General features: G+C 37.9%; 1 protein-coding gene across 9 annotated transcripts in view; it reads right to left on the bottom strand.

Moving 5' to 3' along the window:
• The window catches only part of SPEF2 (sperm flagellar and cilia associated 2), a 211,154-nt gene that overhangs the window by 143,799 nt on the left and 45,703 nt on the right, over positions 1–21,652 (bottom strand). For all 9 annotated transcript variants that reach the window (XM_051853820.3, XM_089312716.1, XM_089312714.1 and 6 more), the window contains 4 exons: positions 21,009–21,195; positions 18,069–18,257; positions 13,833–14,020; positions 7,890–8,058 (listed from right to left, as the gene is read on the bottom strand). In XM_051853820.3, the coding sequence (XP_051709780.3) occupies positions 7,890–8,058; positions 13,833–14,020; positions 18,069–18,257; positions 21,009–21,161 (699 nt within the window). In that variant the 5' untranslated portion in view covers positions 21,162–21,195. The remainder of the gene's footprint in view (positions 1–7,889; positions 8,059–13,832; positions 14,021–18,068; positions 18,258–21,008; positions 21,196–21,652) is intronic.

The raw sequence follows: 21,652 nt of genomic DNA, 5'->3' as shown, positions 1-21,652 counted from the left end.
TGTTCCAGTTCTGCTTAGCTTCTAACCTGCTGGCTTCATTTTCACTTTCTGCTGGCTTCATTTTCATTTTCTAGTCTGGTTCCAACTCAATCTCAGTTTTGATCATTGGCATGCTCAAAGGACTTGGCATGCTTCTGTCTCCACTTCTTCCTGTTTCTGGCCACTTCAGAGAAACTATCTTGATCCTTTGGTCCCAGTTCTAAGAATTTCACCCCTGACATGACATCTCCTGGCTGGATATGCCCTGGTCTCCTACCAGAAGGAATAAATTTATTATAGAAGCACACCTACAGCTGTGGTAACATGCAAAGTCTAGTGGCTATATTCCAGTTACTGTGCTTGGGAAATCTGGCATTCAGAAAAAAAGCCATACTCCACACAGAGGTAATAAGGTAATTTTGCAGCTTCCAGAGCCTCTGTTCTTTGTCATCTCTTCCCAGGCCTTCTTTCCTCCAAACCCCAAGGAAATCTGGAGGGAGTTTAATCTAGATTTTAAAATTTATGACAACTACTCAGGATTCTCAGAAGTAGAAAGGGAGATTATGTATGTAGCCAAGTGGGGAGTCCAATTCACATAATCCATATTCTGGTAGGCACCTCGGGTTTCTTGGACATTGGATGGGACCTGCGTAATAGCTAGGTTCCTATGGAGAAGAATGATGCTACCATGTACTTCCCTGGACAAGCAGGCACATAGGAGTGGGTGGTCAGCCAAAGGGCAACTAGACTCTGACTTCTCATCCAGGAGCTGTCATAGAATGGGCTGTGTGTTAGGGCCCAGTTTCAAAGTTCTCAGAAATATTTTAAGAGATGAATTGACTCTGTTTAGTGAGCCTGGCAGCCTTTCTAAGGCACTTGACCTCTAGTAGGTCAGAGTATGATTAACTACCTGGCTATACGTTCCTTTCAGTTTGGGCTTCCATACCAGAGGAGCTGGGAGGCAGGGCAGGGGCATCCACCTCTCCCTGAAATTGGCAGGGTGGGTGCACCTTCAGACAGAAGGTCATATACATATTGCAGAGAAATGAAACACAGCCTGTGGCAATAAGGGGAAGGCAGAAGTTAACTCTATTTTACTGGCATCTGAAACCCATGCTGAGGTGAAGAGTGTCTTGATTATAAGCAGAATTGTGGGTAGCCAATGCCTTGCCTATTAATCAATCCCACAAGTATTTCTGTCATCAATGAATCTAAAGAACTGGTCCTTATTCAACAGCAGCTTTCACTCTGATCCCTTCTGTCCCAGCAGTAGCTTTCCTCAGTTTGCCCTCATTTAGTAGTATGGAAACAGCAATATTTAACTACAGCCCATCACAAAAGAAGTCCCAGGGAAAGAAGACTCCATTCATGCTATGTTGGCTTTCAGAGTGAAATTTAAATTGATCAATTACTTAGGATGTGACAAAGATTACTGTTCACAAATGAGAGAGCATGGAAACTCATTGTATGCATTTCAGTAACTGTACCTTGTAACATATGCAGAAGTTCAGAAAGCTCAGCACTTGTGAGAGTGGCAAGTTTCTCCCTCTGAAACTCTGAACTGAAAATCACTGACATATCAGGCAGTCAGGAACACCCTGCTGACTGCAAGTCTAACTACCAAGGGCCCTAAGACAAAGCCACTGGGAGAGACCCTCTCTCCTGAAAATGTAGTGAGGTTGAAATCCAATAACAAAATTAGATGCAAACAGTGAGTAGGGGATTCAATTGTTTAGACTGATTCCAGAAATGCTCAAAACCACACCTTTACAAGATCAGTGGAAGAGTAGCTTAGTCACGACAAGTTCCTATTCCTGGTTCCACCCGTGCCCTGGCAAACTATTATGGCCCTTCAATGTCTGGTACATTGAATGAGGTACACTGAGAATTACAGCAGCTCAATGCATTTCAAAGCATAATTGTCAGGTCAAAACAAAAGACTCAAGGCTACTGCAAGTCTGTGAAGCCCCAGTTGCCCTTGGGACAGCATCACCCTGAGTTCATATCATTTCTGTCCCTTGGCTGGAGCTTCCAAGCAGTTCTGGTGGTGGTGAATGGCCAAATAAAAACATCAAACTTCACTCTTCATTTTTTTAAAGATTTATTTTATAATTGACTAAACTATGATCTATTCATCAGGAAAGTGGTGGTTCATCTCGAGATCACGTCTATACTAATTTCTATGGTCTTGCTGTCCAAAGAAATTTTCTAGAAACTTCTACATCTGAATTTCTCTCTCTACTGCTACTGCCCATCTAGCACTAGTCAGAGAGCCAAACTTGACTGTGATTTCAGATGTCACAAACTATGTAGACATTATGACTTACCTATGTTGGAACTGTAAAGTTGACACAGGATATTTCCAACTGGACTACCAACTTCCATCACAATGACTACTAGCAGCTTCTCTACTGTCTCTATTTCACTGTAAAGTTGATAGCTCAAAGGGAGTGTAAATTACCTCCAAAAAACTTAAAGGTATCACTGAGCAATGTATCAAAGACTACCATAGGTCCATTGGCCAACAAGTCCTGGGCACTGGACAGACGCAACAGGGTGGGAATCTTTCTGATGGGAGAGTTTTGCTCCTCAGACTAACACATTTATCTCATACCAAAATTCAGACTTTCTTGGATACATTCAAAATTCTCTAGATTGTCATTATGTTCTTACTCTACCTGTCTGCTATGACACAGCTTTAGAGTTTAGTCTTAGAGCCTTCTCTAAAATGCTTGGTGGGAAATCCAAGAAACTGACTGAAGAAAAAGTGGACTTGATGCAAAGAAATTGAGTCCATAGTTCCCAAAGTAGGTAAAGGACAAACCAGAAAAATCAGAGTAGGAAGCCCAGAAAAATCTTAACCATCCTCTATCTTTTCTGGACCCAAACAGGAGGGAGCTAGGAAGAAGCTCTCTATAGTCTACATGTTAATAGTAAAGAGAAAAAAAAGAATAGTGGGAACTCACTCCAATTTATTCATGCCATTCATCTGGGACTCTTCTCTTGGCTCTGATCTTCTTACTTCCCATTCTACTTCACTTCTATCTGAATGCCAAATTCTTTGGCTTCATAAATCACTTTTCAGTTCTGGTATAATGCCTTGGATATGATACCTAAGTCAACTATTCCTACCACGGTTTTATAATTAACTTAGATTGTCTGATTTTGTTGATTTGAAGCAAAATATCTTTCCAATGACCCAAGTGCCCCTTCCTTCTTGTTTAGCCAAAAAACAATTCTCTGACCTCTGCCTTTATCCAAAAACATTGGAAAATAGACTTAATTCCTGGTGATCATGGGCCTACAGTAACTATAGCTTCCTTTAAAACTAAGATATTGAAATTCTGTTCTATAAGTTTTAATCATTATGTTTGATTATCAGTATTCTGGAGCACACCTGTGACCCTACAAGGACACAATGAGGCCTGATCTCAAAAAGTCAGCCAAAGAAACTTAACATTATCAAAGAAATTTACAAGTTTAGAGGTAAAACTCTCAACACATGAAAAGGAGAAATTGCAGCTATAAAATACATAATCTTAAAAATCAAACTAAGATGATATTGGGAATATTCATTTCATTGCCAAACTTCTTTCCCAGCTCCTTTTAATTTTAGAGAATAATCATAATTCTTGTTGGCTATCTTGGGAAATATTTGTACGATAGCAGGTGCTCATGTGTTCAACAGGAGTGATAATGTGGTGCATCAAGTACAACAGCATGCAGAATTTTTGTGGTAGCATAACCCCACAGACATCTAAACTCCTATCGTGTGAGCAACTACTTACTCTGCCTACTTAAAAATCAATTGTATTCAGATATATCTGAGAAGAAAAGACATAAACATCAAATCTTTCAGGCCCTTCTGTACTTCACAATGAAATTCTCTACATTTATATTGAAAATTGATAATTAAAATTGAATCAGTGTTGTAGTTTACCAAGAGAATCATCTTTATTGTCAAAAATAAGGCATTAAGACTTCTTTCTGAGCAAGGGAAGAAAAGAAGTCATGAAATAAGTAATTTCATTTGAAATTAAAGGTTTCTACATGCTTAGTAAGTTTCTATTTTAAACATTTTTTAAGCATACTGAATAACCATGTAAGTTATAAGGTTCCAGGCAGCTTGGCCCAGCCCTGACTGTTGTGGTCATTTGGGGAGTGAGCCAGCAGGTGGAGGATATCTCTTTCTGTATCTCTCCCTCTCTTTATAACTCTGCCTTTCAAATAAATAGGCTTTTAAAAAATAATAAATCATGAAGGTTAGGCTGGTTCCTGGTCAAGGAACAAAGCAAAAGCAAAGTTGCTGAAAACAGTCTACTGTCAACAAAAAAGACAGAAGTTGGAGAGTAGGAACAAGATGCTATATAGAGTTTTTGGGTAAAATAAATCAGATGAAACTTAGGAAGAAAGCCATCTTCACGGTTCATTTAGTTCTACATTCCTGTCCTTCAGTTGGAAAAAAAGATCTGGTGATAATATATGCCTTTGTACAAGCATATTTCAGAATGGGTATTTTCACATCATGTGCTTTGGTGTCAGATATATGAAGGTTAAACTATGATATATACAAGTACATTTTAAAGTCCAGTTAGTGGAAAATCATAAGCTAAAATGCTGTTGATAAAAATGTATGCTATAACAAATGCTGTAACTTAATTGATCATGAACATAAACAATCATTTTTCATGAAAAACACCAACAGTAGCAATTAAAAATCCTGATTAATTTAAAACAACATGAATGTTATTCTGGAAATGAAAAATTCTTCTTTCAAATTATAGCAATTTCAACTACAACTTGGTTGGGAACATTAACACTAGCGCTCTGCAAATAGCTAAGTGCTTTGTGGCTGAGAGATTGCTCAGGAAAACTTGAGTCTACATGAAATGATAGCCATAAGCTAATTTTAAAAATAATTTGATTTGCAAGGGATTGGCTCCAAACTCCTCTTATCCCAAGACTATCACAATTTGCATATACCCAATTCCCTCACATAAAAAATTTGGAGTATTTGCATGTAACCTATGTACCTCCTCACACATACTTTAAAATACTTCTAAATTATTTATAATGCCTAATACAATATTATCAACGCATAATGGCTGCTATATAGTCTTCATTAGGGAATCAAAAGAAAATAAATTCTGTACATGTTTAGTACAAATGTATTTTTTCTCAGGCATTCCCAGTCCACTACTGTTGATTCTGCTGATAAGGAACCTATGGTTATAGAGGGCAGACTCTCTTAAATTCATTCAGTAACTAACTGTTTATAAGAAGCTATGTAAAACCAAATTCAATGGACTTTAAGTCATTTGCCAGGAAGACCCATGAAAGTATCTACATTAGGGAGAGTCTGAGTTTCAACAAGGGGAGTCAACTGTGTAACTAAGAATCCCTATTGCTATAGCAGGGCTGTACTGTCAGTTGCTCTAGGAAGCTGGGTCCCCTGGCTTAGCGACTCCCTAAAATCCACTTGGTTTTAAGAGATCTTTCCTACTCTTTACTAAGTAACTCCTTGTTTCATTCCTGCAGCTGTTGCCTGGGAATCCAATGGAGTCTGGCTATTCCATGATTCTATTCCTGCCTCCTTCTTAGAAAACAGCAATCTTTCTAGTTGCATCATTTTTGGATTAGCTCCCCCTTACATGTAGTCATATAAAAAATAAGGTATGATAATTTAGAAAATAACATTAATCAGAATGAAATTTTTGGCAGCTATATTTGACACACAGATAAGAGAGTATGTTTTATGACAGTTTCTAGGTACACTATTTAAAAATTTTAAACCTGGTAGTTTACTTAGAGAATGGTCTATGAAAAGTATTGGCTCAAAATTAGGATGCATCAGTTCTTTAAGGAAGGTAGATATGGACGTCAATAAAGTATGCTAAAAATATAAACTTCACAAAGATTAATTTCATGGTTGTGCATTTACTTGAAGCATCCAAAAAATCCTAAGCAAACTCAAAATTAGCAAATGTTGACAACTGCTTCTTTCAGCTAAACAGGAAGTGTATCCTTCCATCTCTTGTGATAGAATATTCAAGCCAGATAATATGTACTTTTATAAGTTAAAACCTTTATTTTTTTACTAGTATTTAGGAATATTTAGGACAAGTTTTTGAAGTGACAAAAGCCTAAAAATAGGGAGTGATAATAGAATAATTTACAGTATAACCTAAAACCTATGGCATATTTTTATTATGTAGTCAAAGTAACAGAGCATGTAAAACACCCATCAGAAATCCTAAGGTGATTTTCATTTCTAGAAAAACAGTCAGCCAAGCCTGTTCACAAAATAAACTGCACTTCCTGAGGTTCACAAACTCCTAACGAAAAGTTTGTAATTTTCTGCAAAAGAAACATACTGGCTGCTTCAGGAAGTGGGTTAGACAAGCATGTTCCTGTGGTAACAGTTTCCCAAACATGAGTTAGAAAGACACATTTTTGCTAAACTGTAGCCTCCTAGGTCTCCTGATCTATGAGCAACAAGAATAAAGTAGCTTGACTGAAAAATTATTTAGAAGCAAATATCCCATGAACTAGCAAAATCTGTCAAATAAAGTCACTTTTAACTTAAAATGGAAAGAAACCCCTAAACACAGTCTGATACCATCAAAACATTGTTATATGGCACTAATACTTTAGGCAGTAACACTAGATCTAGAGTATCCTACAACCATATAAAAAATTCACATATGTCCCATAGGGCTCTTGTCAGTCCCTAATACATAAAAATTCCCTTAGTGATACAAATGCATATTCATTTGATTAAAATATGGTAAATTTAGTTTCTCATAATTTCATTCTTCTCTTTTTTTTTTTACCACAAACATATCTCTCAATATTTATATGAGTGCTATTTTATAGTTTTCTTGGTTTGTTGTTACTCACTCATTTTTATTCATTCATCCTTGCCACAAATATTTATTGAGTATCCATTAAATATCAGCAAATGATTGAATCAAAACTGCTTTGCTTTATTTTTTTTTTCTGGTTGTGCTTAATACCCATCTGGAAATCATTTAGTAATATTTTTAATAATAAAAAGCCCCATTCTTCATTTCATGGCTATTGATCTACTTAGAACTTCTATCCAAGAGCTAAGATTTTTCACATCTTTAATTCTAAGGGTTACATAGAATGGGGTGGTGATAGCTGGGTGGTTAAGCAGGAATTTAATACATATTACTTTCATCTAACATGTAATGTATTTGAGTGTTTAACAAATACCATTTTATACATGTCACATAACAACAAAACGAGGTCAGTATACTGTTCTGTAAATTGGGAAGTTGAATCTCTTGGCACTCAAGGGATTGGTCATCTAAGGTCATATTGTTATTAGCTGGCATTGCCAATAAAAGTTCTGCCTAATTTCAAAGTGTTTTTTTTTACAGCTCTTAAAAACACAGTTGACATCTGATACTTATTTTTCAGTATTTTCATACAATAGTTTGAATTTATACTACTTATAAAGCCCAGAACTCCTCTTCTCCCATTTTACCTGCAAAAACAATATGCTATGTAGATCAATTACCACCAAAACACCCTTTAACAATGGCTTCTGAGGCAAACATAGATAGCTCATTCAAAGAAAAATGCAAATGAATAAATTTATAAATTTTCAAAATTTTTAAAAATTCTGAAAGCTATCTTCCCAGACAATGCATTATGCTTGATATTTTTTCCAGAACACCCTTCTAATATTACTGGGAAGAACAGATAATAAGTTATGAATAGTTTAGGAATCTAAAAGTAGTACTATAAATATAAATTAAACCAAGCAAAAATGCAAACATAAAATGTCTATTTTTTGGAGACAAATAAGATGAAAGCACAAAATTCATGTTAAAGAATTTATTATGTTGCATTCCAGCTAATTATTTCACATTAGCATGTACCTTGTAGTCGTCGTAGTCATTGCTATCTAGCAAATCCCTTTTTTCCAGTTCTATAAGTTGTTCTTCAGTGGGTTTAGCAGCTATCTGCTTAATGGAGGCTTGCTCATATATGGGTTTTCCATTAAAAAATAGCTCCTTCCAATCATGCATCATCTTATGTGGAATCAGACTGTGGCAAAAAGAGGATGATAGAGATGTATCAAAGGGTAGTCAAATATATACTTTAAACTTTAGTCTTTTACTATATTTATGTAAATTCTCTTTCATTAGACTTAAATAAGCAACAATTTTAATGACTATCTTGTGTGCAATGATAATACCAACACACATTAGGTGTTTCTGTTAAAAATTCTTTACAAATTTGTAAACCCCCTGTGATCTTGAAAGAGCCTTAACAATTATTCAGTCTTTCCATTTTGCATTGGAGGACACTGGTATTATGGCATTTAAATGAGTTCCTAAGCTTGAACAGCCTTTTGATATCAGAGCTGGGAATTAAAAACTTAAGATTTCTGATTGTGCTCATTATTTTAAGGTACATCGTTCTGTTATGCCACAATCAGTAAGAAAAATTTGATGTTTCAGTGGCATGAAGTAATAAGCATTTGTTCAAATCTACTAGGTTCCAGTCATTTTCCTAGCCATTAGGGACTTAATAGCAAATGAAATCCCTATCCTCAAACAGAAGACCCTGCGAAAGGGGGTCAAAAATAATTGCACAAATAAATAAGAGTTCTGAATGAAAATCAGACAAGGGGAAAATATAGCTGTATGACTTGACTTAACTTGTGGGTTCAAAGAGCTCTTTGAAGAAGTGACTGAGGCCTAAATAATGCCCAGAAGATAACTGGGACATCGTGACCAGGAAAATTTTCCAAGATGAACAAAATGTGCAAAAGAAAAGAACCTGACATAATTCAGATGCATTTCTCTAAAAATAGTTGGACTAGAACTTGAATCACAACTTAATAAGTAGTATTTCATTCAGGTACATGATTCAAAAGGCACTATGCCAAATGAAAAATGCCAGCCACCAAAGGAAAATATCATGTGATTCCAGTTGTGTGAAGTGTGCAGAACAGGTCAATCTATGGAGCCATGAAGCAGAACAGGAATTATGGAGTGCTGGAGAGGTGGGAATGCACATACTGAGCTCACACCTAACAACCTTTCCTGACTGAAGAGCTGCGTAGTCTGGGGTCCTGAAGAACTCACTGTCCTCATGCTCAGCTATCGTCTGCCTTTTCTTTCATTTTCTGTTACTTTTCAGGACTTTGAAGTCCTCAGAGTTACCTGTATTCCTCCTTTTCAACTTTTAATACTCTCAATGATTCTACTATGATGTTTTGCAGAAGTTCTACAGTTCATGATTACAATCCATTAAAGTAGTCAGCATCTTTTGAAAAGGTTAGAAGCAAGAAAAAAAAAAAAACCCTTAACTATCTGACCTTTGATGTAAAATTATTTTCCTATTTAAGGATATAAGGATAAAACCAGACAATGTGACAGAAGTGGAATACTTTCTAAATAGCAGCTTTAGTCGTAAAGAATAATAGTTTCCCTGGTCTTGGCCAAGCTTCTCCTTTTCCTCAGAATCCTGACCTTGTTACTGTCCACCTGATCCATTATGTTCCTGAATAGGAAACCGCCTGCTACGGCTCCTGAGGTGCCGAATGCCTTCCTTTCTTGCTAACTGAAATTCTTAAGATTTATGCATACAGTTGTGCTAGCTATTCCATTTTCTCCGGTGATCTAAATTCCGTCAGCTCACCTCACATCAGCCTGGTCTGGTAATGCAATTCCTTACTCAAGATGGAACTAGTAAGGAAGAAACAGTCATGGTTTACTTGTACATCTTTACTTTTCTAGTTTAGAGCAGATTTTGTTCACTTTAAATAACTTGAACAGGAAACTCAAGCGAGGTGGTCTTTAGATCAACAGTCTCTATGTGTCAGTTATGGTTCTTGTATGTTGTATGATTGCTATTTAAACATACAAGTAGGAGCTGGTACTGTGGTGTAGAAGGTTAAGCAGTGCTGGCATCCCATATGGGTGGTGTTCAGAGTCCCAGTTGCTCCACTTTCATTACAGCTCCCTGCTAATGTACCCGGGAAAGCAACGAAAGATGGCTCAAGTCTTTGGGCCCCTGAATCCACGTGGGAGACCTGTAGGAAGCTCTGGACTCCTGGCTTCAGGCTGGCCCAGCCCTGGTCATCGCCAGCCATTTGGGGAATGAACCAGCAGATGAACGATCTCTTCCCCGCCCCCTCCTTCTCTTTGTATTTCTGACTTTCAAATAAAATTTTTAAAATGCAAGTGTTTTAAGTTTTTAAAGCCTTTATTTTGAGATAATTATAAGCAATTATACAAGAGTACTTCAAAAAGTATAAAAATTAAATTAGAAGATAAATTTACTTTGATGCAAAAAATTGAAATTTATATATACAAAGCATTTTCACAAACTGTATGGAAGGTGTCCATTATGAAAAAGTTATACTTGAGTTTCAAAATAGTGTTTTTGTTTATCTTGTACTGTCACCTTGCCACATTCACTTGTCAGTTCTAGGTGATTTCCTGGCATTTTCTAGACAATCATGCCATCTGAAAAATAGGTAAATGGTTATTTCTTCATGTCTGCATAGCTTTTATTTCCTTTTCATGCCTTGTTGCACTCGCTACAACTTTTAGGATTATGTTGAATAAGAACAAAGGATAGGGCCGGCGCCGCGGCTCACTAGGCTAATCCTCCGCCTTGTGGCGCCGGCACACCAGGTTCTAGTCCCAGTCAGGGTGCCAGATTCTGTCCCGGTTGCCCCTCTTCCAGGCCAGCTCTCTGCTGTGGCCAGGGAGTGCAGTGGAGGATGGCCCAAGTGCTTGGGCCCTGCACCCCATGGGAGACCAGGATAAGTACCTGGCTCCTGCCATCGGATCAGCGTGGTGCGCCGGCCGCAGCGGCCATTGGAGGGTGAACCAATGGTAAAGGAAGACCTTTCTCTCTGTCTCTCTCTCTCACTGTCCACTCTGCCTGTCAAAAAAAAAAAAAAAACCAAACAAACCAAAGGATATGAACATCCTTTCGTATTCCCAATCTTCAGTGAAATGTACAAAGCCCATCACTTTTATGTATAATGTGAATTGTCAGGTACTTTTTGTGAGGTTGAGACCGTTTCTCTTTTATTTTGATAGTCCAAAGTATTTTCATTATGAGTGAATATTGAATTCTGCCAAGAGCTTTTTTCCACATTCATGCATTTTATCATGTGATTTACTCTTCAACCTGTTAATATGGAGGACTGAACTGACTGACTTTGAACATGGAACCAGCATGCATCCCTGCAGTGCACTCTATTTGATCTTGATATATAATTGCTTGTATGTCCTTGAATTCTAATTGCTAATATTTCATTAATTATTTTTAAAGAACCAGCTCATTGTTTCCATGGGTTTTATTGTTTGTCTTTTAGGCTCCATTTCATTTACTCCTGCTCTTATTTCCTTTCTTCCTTCTTTGCTTTGGATGTATTTTTCTCTTCTTGATTCATGAACTTGGATTTGAATGTCTTGCATGGCTGATTTGAAATTTTTTCTCTTCTTTTATTCATGTATTTGGTGATATACATTTCTGACAGCAGTGTTTTTAGCTATGTCTCACAAACTTTGTATTTTAACTTTCACTCAGTTGAGTGTATTTTTTTTTTTTTTTACCTTGAGGTGTCCTCTTTGACTCAAGGATTTACAAGTAAGCTCCTGAATTTCTTAGCATTCATTGACTTTCCTGTTATTTTTCTGTTATTGATTCCTGCTTTGATTTCATTGTGGTCAAAGAATACACTCTCTGATTTGAATATTTTAAATTTGTTGACTTTTGTTCTATGGTCTAGGATATATATTGTCTGTCTTGACACATGCTCCATGGAAGTTTGAAAAGAATCTGCACTCTCTGATGATGGGTGTAGTGTTCTGTATTTATCAGAAATAATTGGTCGATAATTATTATTTATTTGTTTTCTATATCCTTGCTGACTTTCTGTCTAGTTCTACCAATTGTTGCAGTCTCAGATTATGACTGAGGAGGTTTCCTTTCATCTTTCAATTGTATAAATATCTTTTTCTTCATGGAAAATCAGTCTGCTTTATTTACCTTTTCTGTATCTTTTATTTTGTATATTTTCCCCCTTTTGATCATCTTATTTTCAAATTTTTCTATAATCCTTTCATTTGTAACCCTTTTATAACTTAGCTTCCTCATAATTTTATTCTTATAATTTATGAACTGTTGAATTCATATTAATTGGAAAAGTAGTTTTAAACATTTATTCTTTCATTACTTTCACTTTTCAAGGTTAATTGTATTCTTTTTCTTCCATCTTGTACCTTATTAGTTTATCTTCAGAATGCCCTCATCACGTTATTTCATTTAATAGATTCTTATATGGCATAGGGCACAGGGCAGCAGGGTGAGCACACAGAAGAATCCCTACTCATGTTCAGGGTGATGGGAAGATTTCCCTCTTCTATCTGTCCCCAGCCTTATCTGGTTTTCATTCTTTCCATTGTGACTTCTCAAGATCTCAACCTGGGTAACTTGAGAGGTGTGTAAATTTAACTGGATGATCTTGTTCTTGTCCTTGTGGAATGATTTTCACTGAGATCGACCATGGGGTCACCCCCTTCAGCTTTCCTCAGAGGACATCAGAAATGGGTCTGTGAAGCCCATGCTCCACCTGCTTGATTGAGTTTGCTGAGGAAATTCTCCACCAGACCCTCTACTCAGCAGACATCAGGTGAGAACACCCTAGGAAACTATTCTGAGTGCAGGTTACATGCTGAAAAGAACTACAATGGAAAAGGGAAATCATGTTACAGATTATGTTTCACTTTTTACTTTCTCCACTAAGAATCTCAGATCATCTCTGTGAGTGAGATCCCAATGGAAAGAACGGGCCATCAAGGAAGGAGGTACCTTTCTCTGAAGGGAGGAGAGAACTTCCACTTTGACTATGGCCTTGTCTAAATAAGATTGGAGTTTGTGAACTCAAGAGGCTTCCATAGCCTTGGCAGCTCATGACAAGAGCCCTGGGTGATTACTAATGTCATAAACAAGAGTGTCAATTGTTAAATCAACAACAGGAGTCACTGTGTACTTACTCCTCATGTAAGATCTCTGTCCTTAATGTGTTGTACTACGAGAATTAATGGTAAAACTAGTATTCAAACAATACTTTATACTTTGTGTGTTTGTATGGGCGCAGACTGTTGAAATCTTTACTTAGTATATACTAAAATGATCTTCTGTATAAAAAGATAATTAAAAATGAATCTTGATGAAGAATGGGATGGAAGAGGGAGCAGGAGATGGGATGGTTTGCGGGTGGGAGGGTGGATATGGGAGGAAAACTGCTATAATCCAAAAGTTGTACTCTGGAAATTTATATTTATTAAATAAAAGTTAAAAAAAGCTGTAGTTCAGTTGTGCCGACAAATCTATTCCTGCCTATCTATCTGTGTTTCCATGTACTTTGTTTTACATCTCTACTTTAAAATCGCATCTTCCTTTCTTATTATTTCTTAATAGTTTTCACTATTTCCTCACAAGTATGCTGTTTTCTTTAACACACTGCAAAAGACTGAGATATAATAATTAGCAAAATAAAAATATTTCATTCCATAAAGCTCATGATGTTTCAAATTACCATAGTCATCTCTATAAATTGCAGAGAATTTAGACAAAATTTTCAAATGGAAAAAGACACAAATATACCCTAAATAAAGCTAATTGGTGGGTCAGCCAACTCAGTAATCAGGGTCGTCTAAAACCTAATTCTTTATTTTTCCATGACACATTTTAGTCTCTCTCCACTTACCAACATAGTATCTATAATCTTGTCCTTTCTCATTCTTTCTGGTGTCTCTACTGTAGTAATTATAAAAGGCAATACTTACTTATTTGTCAACATACGATAATCTGCCACTTTCGTGGACAAGTCAAGTATCTGATCCAAGATTTCTGCACACACTGCATAATGCTTTTTGTAACGAGCTTGAGCTCTTTCCACAGCGATCTGCTCATGAATTTCCTTCTCTCTAAGGATTTGTTCTTCGAAATCAATCTTGGCTTGTTTTGCCAAGGCCTAAAATGCCAAAAATATATTTTATTTCGTATTTGTTCAGTGAATCAAGTGACAGTAATGTCATTATTTCAAAAGCCAAAGAAAGTCTTCTAATAGAATGAAACCTCCTTTTTACATTAGGAAAAATTTAATCATGAATAATAAGCATTTTCCCCTTAATTGAGTAAGTATTGAATCTAATAGCTTAAAATAATACTGGAAATATTCTACCTTTAGTTTATTTTATCAACAAAATGTAATACATGGAAACATGGTCTTCCCAGGGAAGCCTAATGTGGATTAACAATAAAGTAGGTTATGAGCTTTCAAAAAGAGGTCCTCAGTTCATAGACTGCAAAGAGTCAAGGATCACAGAGAAACAGGCAAACCTTTAGAAGACTCCAGGCACACAGGACCCTCACATCCACCTCAGGAGCCTCAACCTGGACTCCTCTACCAAGGAGCCACTGCCCGTGGCCATTCAGTGCAAAGAGTTCTGTGATACTGATGTATAGTTAGGAAATATTTTGAAACTTTCTGACTGTGCTGCTTTTAAAATATATTTGCAAGGACTGGCACTGTGGCATAGCAGGTTAAACCTCTACTGTGATGATAGCATCCCATATGGGCACTGGTTCGATACCCGGGTACTACACTTCCAATCCAGCTCCCTACTAATGCACCTGGGAAAGCAGCATAAGATGGCCCAAGTGCTTGGGCCCCTGCACCCACATGGGAGACTCAGAAACACCTCTGGGCTCCTGGCCCAGCCCTGGCCATTGTGGCCATATGGGGAGTGAACCAGAGGATGGAAGATCTCTCTCTCTCTCTGTCTCTCCCTCCCTCTCTCCCTCCTTCCCTCCCTCCCTCCCTCTCTCTCTCTCTCTCTCTGTAACTCTGCCTTTCAAATAAATAAAAAGTAAATTAAAAAAATTTGGATTTCTCTTGAAATACAAGTTTAAAAATAAAATAAAATAAAATAAATTTTCCAATAAATATGTTGACAACAATTGTAAAACCCTCTGCTATTAACAGCTTTAACAAATTAATAACATTTGCTTGTAAAAATACCACTGTTTATTAGAAAATAATAAAATACTTCATTTGTCACCACCCTCTATTTGGTATGCAATATTATTTTGTTTAGAGAACTTTTTCTTTGCATACAATACAGAAGTCAAACTCAGCCCCGCCAAACTAAGTGCAACACACTACTCAATTTAGTGGCATTAAAATTACTTTTCAAATAGTTATGCCAGCTCTTGAGAAATTCCATCATTTCATTACTTCCTGTGACAACCCAGCAAGTGTAAAAGGCAGCGAGCTTGGCATCTGGAGAAACTGCCGTTCCGTTTAAGAGCCAGAACTCAAATTCTTGCTGTGAGACCTTGGACGAGTTGTCTAGCCCCCTACATCTCTGTTTTAAAATGAGAATATTAATAATACTTAGCACACATAGGAAAATGAAGCAAACTATCTTGTCAGAGCAGGTACTTCTTACCATGATACAACTTATAAGTGATGAGATGTATGACAATGGAGTTCTAGGCAAAGTCTATCGTTTGTTTTGCTATTGCTGCTTCATTTTGTGTATTTTATTTTTGTTAGGAAATGGATTGGATGGCATGACCTTTAAAGTCATTTATTTACATTTGGTACAGCCAGGAATCACAGAAGAATTTGTAGTTGTTATATTTTAGATGTCTTATATTCATGGAGAAAGAATATACTTTAAGTACAAAGCTTTGTAGCATGCTTCACAAAAACAGTTCAGAGGAATAAAAGAATCTAAGAGACTAGGAATATTAGGTGAGAATTTACAGAGACGGACACTAAAGTGGGCCATGAGGCCATGTTTCAGTGTCTCTGAAACATGGAAAAATTTAGAAAGTGAAGGAATAGGATTAATCTACAAACAAACAAAACCTTAAAGACAGCAACAGAATTTCTCTTCAACAAGGAGAGAGCGTTCAGCCTTGGGTGCTGATGCTGCTGTATACGGCTTTCTTCTCTCCCTCCCTCTCTCTCCCTCTTGCTCCCCCATTCCTCTGTTCCATCCAGCTATCTAGGCGTCCTTCTTTGTCTTCTTCTTTTTTTTAATCTACTCCCACCATCAACTTTGTGCTAACCCTACCACAGTTTCCTGTCTCACTGTGGCAAAGTAGGCTGCAGCCCTGAAAAGAGAAAGAAGGAAAGGAAAAAGGAAGTCTGTGGGAGGGAGCCAATCTCAGCAGCTGACAGCTCGGACTTGGAGAGTCTGATTGAGCTGGCTTTGCTCACTGTTAGCTGATGAACAGTGCGACTCGTCTTCTGGGCTTCATTTTCCTAATGTGTAAATGAGGATAGTGCCCACGCCTGAGGCCACAGAACACAGGTGAAGTCAGTGTTCCCCCAGCTCGGTGGTTCCCCACTCCACCCAGCCCCACTGTTTAGGCCATGCCTGGGCTTCAGAGGTGAAGCCATCATTTATTTCCCTGACCCTGGAGACCATGCTACTTTCCAAATGGTATTTCTAAAACTGTCCTAACTTTGCCAAGGCTTATGCTGCATTTTCATGGAGAATCATAGTAGGAGTCATGAAACTAATGAATAAAGAAGCACTTTTCCATTTTCTGAAACCTTTTTTTTTTTTTTTTGCGCTTCTGGGTTTTATGATGATTTTACAACAGTAAAACGGGGTATCCAATATGTCACTCATACGAGTTCTGATTCTCTTCAATCAACTCTGGACTACCGAAATAAACAGGTCTGAAACATTCCCAGTGGGAAACAGACAAGAAGCGATTCATATAATCCGTAACAAATCTATATATATACATATACACAATAATTAAAAGTTATATATATATATATATTTTTTCCAGTTATAAAAGGGCCTATCCAGGGGCCAGGCATTGTGGCACAGTGGCACAGTAGGCTAAACTTCCACCTGTGGTGCTGGCATCCCAAATGGGTGCTGGTTTGTGTCCCTGCTGCTCCTCTTCTGATCCAGCTCTCTTTTTATGGTATGGGATAGCAGTAAAAGATGTCCAAGTGCTTGAACCCACTTGGGAGACCTGGAAGAAGCTCCTGGGTCCTGGCTTCAGATCCCCCCAGCTCTGGCCATTGTGGCCATTTGGGAAGTCAACCAGTAGATGGAAGACCTCTCGCTCTCTTTCTCTCTCTCTGTGAGTGTATGTGTGTGTGTATGTAACTCTACCTCTCAAATAAACAGAATCTTAAAAAAGAGGCCTATCCCTGGTGACACCATCAGTGTGCACAGAGTATACCTAGCAGCTGGATCTTGGTTTCTACCATTCTCAACTTAAGCACATCACAGTACCGCACAGAAAATGATGTTTGCTAGTTCTGTGGAAGGGATGATACAACATGGGCCTGGGACATCCTGCTTTATTAGAAAGCTCATGGTGTCTTGTTGAGAATCAGCATCTTGAAAGTTGCCTTGCTGCCTGAGAATATTCACCTAGAATAACCTACAACAGTGTCTACTCTGGTGAAACTAGAGGACGTCAAAGAAAAAGAAAGTTTTTTGGGGTGTCTAGAAAAAAAGTAATAACTCAAGGAAATGAAAGTAAGATTATCATCAGTTGTTGATAGCAACACTTTATCTCAAATAAAATAGTGTACTGAAGATATTCAATTAAGGGAAACGTGAACCACAAATTTCATATACAGCAAAAACTGACAATCACATATAACAGGTATACACTGTAATCAAGATACAGAACCTCAGGGAATATTGTTCTCAGGAGTCCTCAGGAATCTAGTGGAGGAGGAAAAACTTCAGGCAACCAAAATAACCAGAGGGATGTGGACATGGTGTTGGTGATCAGGATTAAACATTGAGTTACCTTTGTAATCAAAACTAAAAGGAGAAAGTGTAGTATGCAGTGGCTACATGCCGACAATGGAGATTACATGAAAGTAAAAATAGATAGATAATAAGCAGAGCACATGAAAGATGAACTCTTGTTAGGTTATTGGTAATATAATACAGCTTCCTTTACCACAACCTGGTGGAAAGGATTAAAAGTAACCTGAAGAAGATTTTAAGGGAGACATTACTTACCGCTTCTCGATCAAGTGCATCCTGGAAATCTTTAAGTCGCCTTTCCTCATACTGCTTTTCTCTGAAGATCCTGTTTTGCCATAGGACATCCTTCTCATGTCGGACGTGCATGAGCTGCACTGCGATCCTGCGCTCCTGCTGGGACTGCCGCATCAGCCGGTTAATCAGCTGCTCCTCCCGGTAAGCCTCCTGCACACACCAGGGGAAGGGCCAAGTATTGATCAAAGTGGTGTCCAAATGTTCCACTGGGGTAAGGCGACTATACCTACATAATGTGCAGAAGGCACATTCTTGCTCAATCAACTCCTGCCATTTCATTTAAATTTGAACATGGCAAAAATCCAGTTATAAAATTAAAAATATTCAACCAAAGGAGTATAATTTTGGTATTCTGAAATGTTAGAATTTTGCACCACATAATTACTTAACTTTTTAAAGATTTCATTTATTTGAAAGCTATAGAGATACAGAGAGAGAGACAGAAAATCAAAGGAAGATAGAGCAAGTGGGCGAGCTCCCATTTGTTGGTTTACTCCCCAAACGCCTGCAATGGCACAGGATGGATCAGGCTAAAGCAGGGAGTCTGGAACTCAAACCAGGTCTCCCACATGGGTGGCAGGGACCCTATTACTTGAACCATCACCCCTGGCCCTCAGGTCTTCATTAGGAAGAAGCCGGAGTCAGGAGCTAATGAACAGAGTTGAACTCAGATACTGTGTTATGGGGATGTAGACATTCCCAAACAGTATCCTAACTGCTGGGCCAAATGCCCACCCTTCACAATTATTTTAAATGAACCATTCTTTCCTTTGAAATATAAATAAATTAGGTGACTTTGTTCAAGGTGTTATAAATAAGTACTATACCCCTTAATTTGTAAGAATGATTTTAAAGTCTGAAGTTGTGTTGCGCTCATTCTAATACAACTGCTAGTTATACAACAAATGTACACATTGTCCAGCTGAAGACAACAGATCTGATTAGCTCCCAGTGGGGACATCTGAACAATCATGTGAGCAAAAGCTGAAAAATGACAGATCGTGAAGACTGGAGATGAGGTTAAGTGGAAATGGCCTATGGTTCATGTTAGAAAATCTGAATGGTCATAATCTGAAAGAGAAACTAGATGTACACTATTTTTTGGCTGTTTTAGGAGAGCAGAGGGCAACCAGTAAATAAACAAGTGGCAAAGACATTAACTGGGAATCAGAGAATCTGGCCATTGCATTGCAGGTGCGCCATCAATGGGCTGTGCGGTCTTGGGCAAGTAATAACACAGTAGCACAGACCTATTTCATGGCCGGCACCAATGAGAGGTTTAGGCAGAAGATGATCTCCAGGGTCTCATCAAGCTCTCTGACTCTGTCTAAACAGAGACATCATGTGGAAAGAGGAAGTAACTGTAGTAGTCACTGGGGACACAAAATAGTATCTGGGTACTAGGGCTTTCCATTTCACTATGTAATCTAATGACTTCAGAAAAAAATGTGGCATCATTAGTGACACTATCTCATGTGATCTCTCCCAGTATATGATTACAGGAGAGAGTCTATATATTTAACAGAACAAGATGTAAATAATAGCATGGCGGTAAATGCTAAAATCTGAACATGAGAGTTATTTAGAAGTGTACATTAAACAAAAGTTCAGCTAAACATAAATATGAATTTCTGTGCATAATATATGTTAAAGTCACCTCATATTTCAGGTCATTATCGATAATAACTTGTTATATATTTCTCTAACTACAAAATCCACAGAAGATAGGATTTTGAATATTTCTTACCATAAAGAAATGTTAAACTTATGAGAAGACAGATACAAAATATTGGACTTTACAATATATGCACACATATCAAAACATCATATGGCACCTCATGAATGTGTAAAATTTTTATGTGTCAGAAATATAAAAGAGCAATTGTGAAACATATATCTCATCTAGACATAAAATTCTGAAAGCTTTAATGTTAGTCATCTGTTTTCTTTTGATTCAGTATTGGAGACAAGGCAGAAAGAAAAGTGGCCAAAGTTCTCCCTAGAAGGAAGTCATCCATAACTTGAAATGTTACCCTAGAAATATTCCTATCAAAATGCAGAATCTATTTTTCACTCCTTAAATACGAGGTGCAGGGTGACCATTAACTTGAATTGACCAAAGGGACATCAGAAAACACACACACACAGTGGAGGTCTGTTTTTCTTAATCCTCCCTGCCAATGCCATCACATGCATAACTTGCTAGACAACGAGTCCTTGGGGAGAGAGGCACCAGTCTTCCAGCTGATGCCTTCTCTCCTGCTGAAGCCACCACCAGTCATTCAGAGCTAGTGAAGTCACCCACTTGCTAAAGATGCATGAGAAGCCCAGCTGAGCCCAGTCCAAACTCCTTATCACAATTAGGGGTAACTTTCGCTGAGTTTCAGATTCACTGTGGGTGGGGGTGGCAATAACTGGTATCCCTAAAATGTCCCAGGTCATGCTGATACTGCTGGTCCAGGAAACACCTTTAGAGAACCACTGGAGTAAACTAACAAATAGAGAGGATGAACAACTTTTCTTTGCTGTTTTCATTAAAAAATTCCTTCTTGCCTGTAAGACAGGCATACATGGTTAACATAGATTTTAAGATTCATCATGCCCTGTTTTATTATGGTAAAATATACATAACAACATATACCATGTCAACAGTTCACATATATAATTCAGCAGTATTGAGTACATTCACAATGCTGTGCCACCATCACCAGATTTTGGTTTCTGTAGTGCATATGTGTATATTCCCCTGGGTATATTTGCTAGTATCACTGAGCATGTGACAGCGACACCTGATTCAGAGGAGCAGACAATATATTTAGAAGATACGTATTTGTGTACACAGAAGAGTAGATTCGGTAAAGTTTCCAGCACTGTTACTTAGCCACCGTCTAAACATCTTACCTCTTGCGCTTCGTGCGCTATTAACTGGTCCATTAGCAGTCTCCGCCGCCTTTTCTCTCTTTGTTCTCGTGCAAATGCATCTTCTTCTAGGCGCTTCTGGATTTTTTTAATGTAGTCATCATCCGAGTAAGTGTTCAACAAGTCGGTAGTCATCGGACCTGTTGTGTCTACAGAAGTCTTGGAGGCACTGAGAACAACAATTTTCCACTTCAGTGAGTAATTCTAGGGGATAATTCTATCCACTACGACTCTCCTCTCACCATGAAACTGCAAGTTACTCTGTGAGCACTCTGACTGCTTACAGCAGTGGCTCAGCACTTCTTGGCAACTCAGTAGTTGAAAGCGGACCTGCTCACCACGCCACGCTCACAAGCACATGTCTGACTGGGTCTCTTGCTGAACCTTAGAAATCCAAGTGAGTCTTCTGAGCGCTCTTCCTATTTCATGTCCAAGACTTAAAGGATCAGAAAGTTTGTGGTCTTCCCAACAGAAGGGAAACACATTCATTTTAGCAAGAGAAATGGTGGCTTAGTGCAGAATTATACATTCATTCAAAAGTTATCACTTCTGATACATTCAAAAGTTATCACAATACACATACACTTGACATGTGTATGTACTTATCATTTGTCTAAAACACGAAA

The sequence above is a fragment of the Oryctolagus cuniculus genome, chromosome 14, assembly GCF_051225735.1.
Source record: "Oryctolagus cuniculus isolate XC-2025 breed Fujian yellow rabbit chromosome 14, ASM5122573v1, whole genome shotgun sequence".
NCBI classification, from domain to species: domain Eukaryota; kingdom Metazoa; phylum Chordata; class Mammalia; order Lagomorpha; family Leporidae; genus Oryctolagus; species Oryctolagus cuniculus.
The sequence above is the reverse complement of the archived record's forward strand: the minus strand, read 5'-3'. Positions and strand labels throughout refer to the sequence as shown.